Below are 1,371 nucleotides of genomic sequence, written 5' to 3' on the forward strand. Positions count from 1 at the left end.
CATGGACTTGACCTTAATGCTTCACATTCTCTAGTCTTCTTGCTCCGTGGCTTCTCAAGAGCTAGAGTCTCCCCAGCCTCCTCCTCCTCCTCTTCTTGGCTATTTACCTGACCACCATACTGGGGAATGTGACTCTGATGCTGCTCATCTCCTGGCACTCCTGGCTCTTCTCTTCTGTGTACTTGCTGCTCTGCAATCTCTCCATGATAGACACAGGGATGTCTACAGTCGCTCTGCCCAAGCTGCTGGCCCATATGATCTCTACTCACCCAGCCATTCCTGCGGCCCGCTGCTTGGCCCAGTTCTTTTTCTTCGATGAATTTGGAGTTACAGATACACTTCTTATATCTGTTATGGCTCTGGATCTCTCCATGGCCTCGTTGACCCTCTGCACTACCAGTCAGTGATGAATTGCCAACTCCGTGCCCACCTTCAGGCCGTGAGCTGTGCAGCGTCCATAATGCACACTGTGTTTCGCTCCTCTTGCCTCTTTACTCGTCTGGAGTAAAGGGTGACGTTAACCTTCCCCACTTCTTCGTGACCACTGGCTACTTCATGAGCTTCTTTCTCTGACATACATTCCAATGAGCCAGCTGTATTCTTGGAGGATGGCTTCCTCCTGCTAAGCCACCGTGCCTCCATTGTACTATCCTGTGTCCATACTGGGGCCATTATCCTACGTTTGCCTTCAGCTGCTGGTCACTGCTGTGTGGTCTCTACCCGTGGATCCCGCCTCACCGTGGTCAGCTTCCTCTGTGGCGCCATCACCTGTGTCTACTTTCAGCCTCCTTCCCAGACCTCTCAGGGTCAGGGCATTGTGGCTACCGTGAGGTACATCACCTTTACACCTTTGGCCAGTCTTTTTGTGTACAGCCTCTGCAACGAGGAGGTCAAGAGTGCAGCCTGCTGTCCGCTTGGATGGGGGACGGTGGACTCCTGATTAGCCTGCTCAAGAACCGTATTGGTTAGGTGAGGGGAGAAGCGGGCAGATTTGAGCATGGATGGCTTTGGAGAGATGACAGGGAGGGATGGCCAGGACAACTTATGGAAGTCTAGATTTGGCTCTTGTTGATGCTGTGTTCTGACAGAGCTGTGAACATTCTACATTCATGCCACACGTGCTCAGGGCTTCCTCGGCAGCATGTCTCTGGGACCCCGCCCTCAGGCCATTTATCTTCGGTTATCAAAGTGGATATGTCAGTCACCAGGCTTGAGTTGTTCAATTCCAGAGTTTTGAAAAAAATATGAAAATGTTAGTGTGAAAATCTGAACTAAAGCAGAGACAGTGAAGTTAATTACAGTCACATTTAATTTGGTGTGCTTGCATGTGGGAAGTGTGTTGGTGTATATCAGAAAGTCAGTGGAAGAGAA

At 50.4% G+C, this 1,371-nt stretch overlaps 1 protein-coding gene across 1 annotated transcript; it reads left to right on the plus strand.

The window, feature by feature from the left end:
- Nucleotides 1-940, plus strand: LOC102895171 (olfactory receptor 1B1; the record flags this gene model as incomplete). Its single annotated transcript, XM_015594815.1, is given in 5 exon segments — nucleotides 1-70; nucleotides 73-375; nucleotides 378-467; nucleotides 470-539; nucleotides 541-940. Coding segments are annotated over 5 exon segments (933 nt in total), but the record flags the coding sequence as incomplete, so codon positions are not given.
- Between the last annotated feature and the right edge of the window lie 431 nt (nucleotides 941-1,371).

The sequence above is a fragment of the Pteropus alecto genome, unplaced genomic scaffold, assembly GCF_000325575.1.
Source record: "Pteropus alecto unplaced genomic scaffold, ASM32557v1 scaffold178, whole genome shotgun sequence".
Taxonomy (NCBI): Eukaryota; Metazoa; Chordata; class Mammalia; order Chiroptera; family Pteropodidae; genus Pteropus; species Pteropus alecto.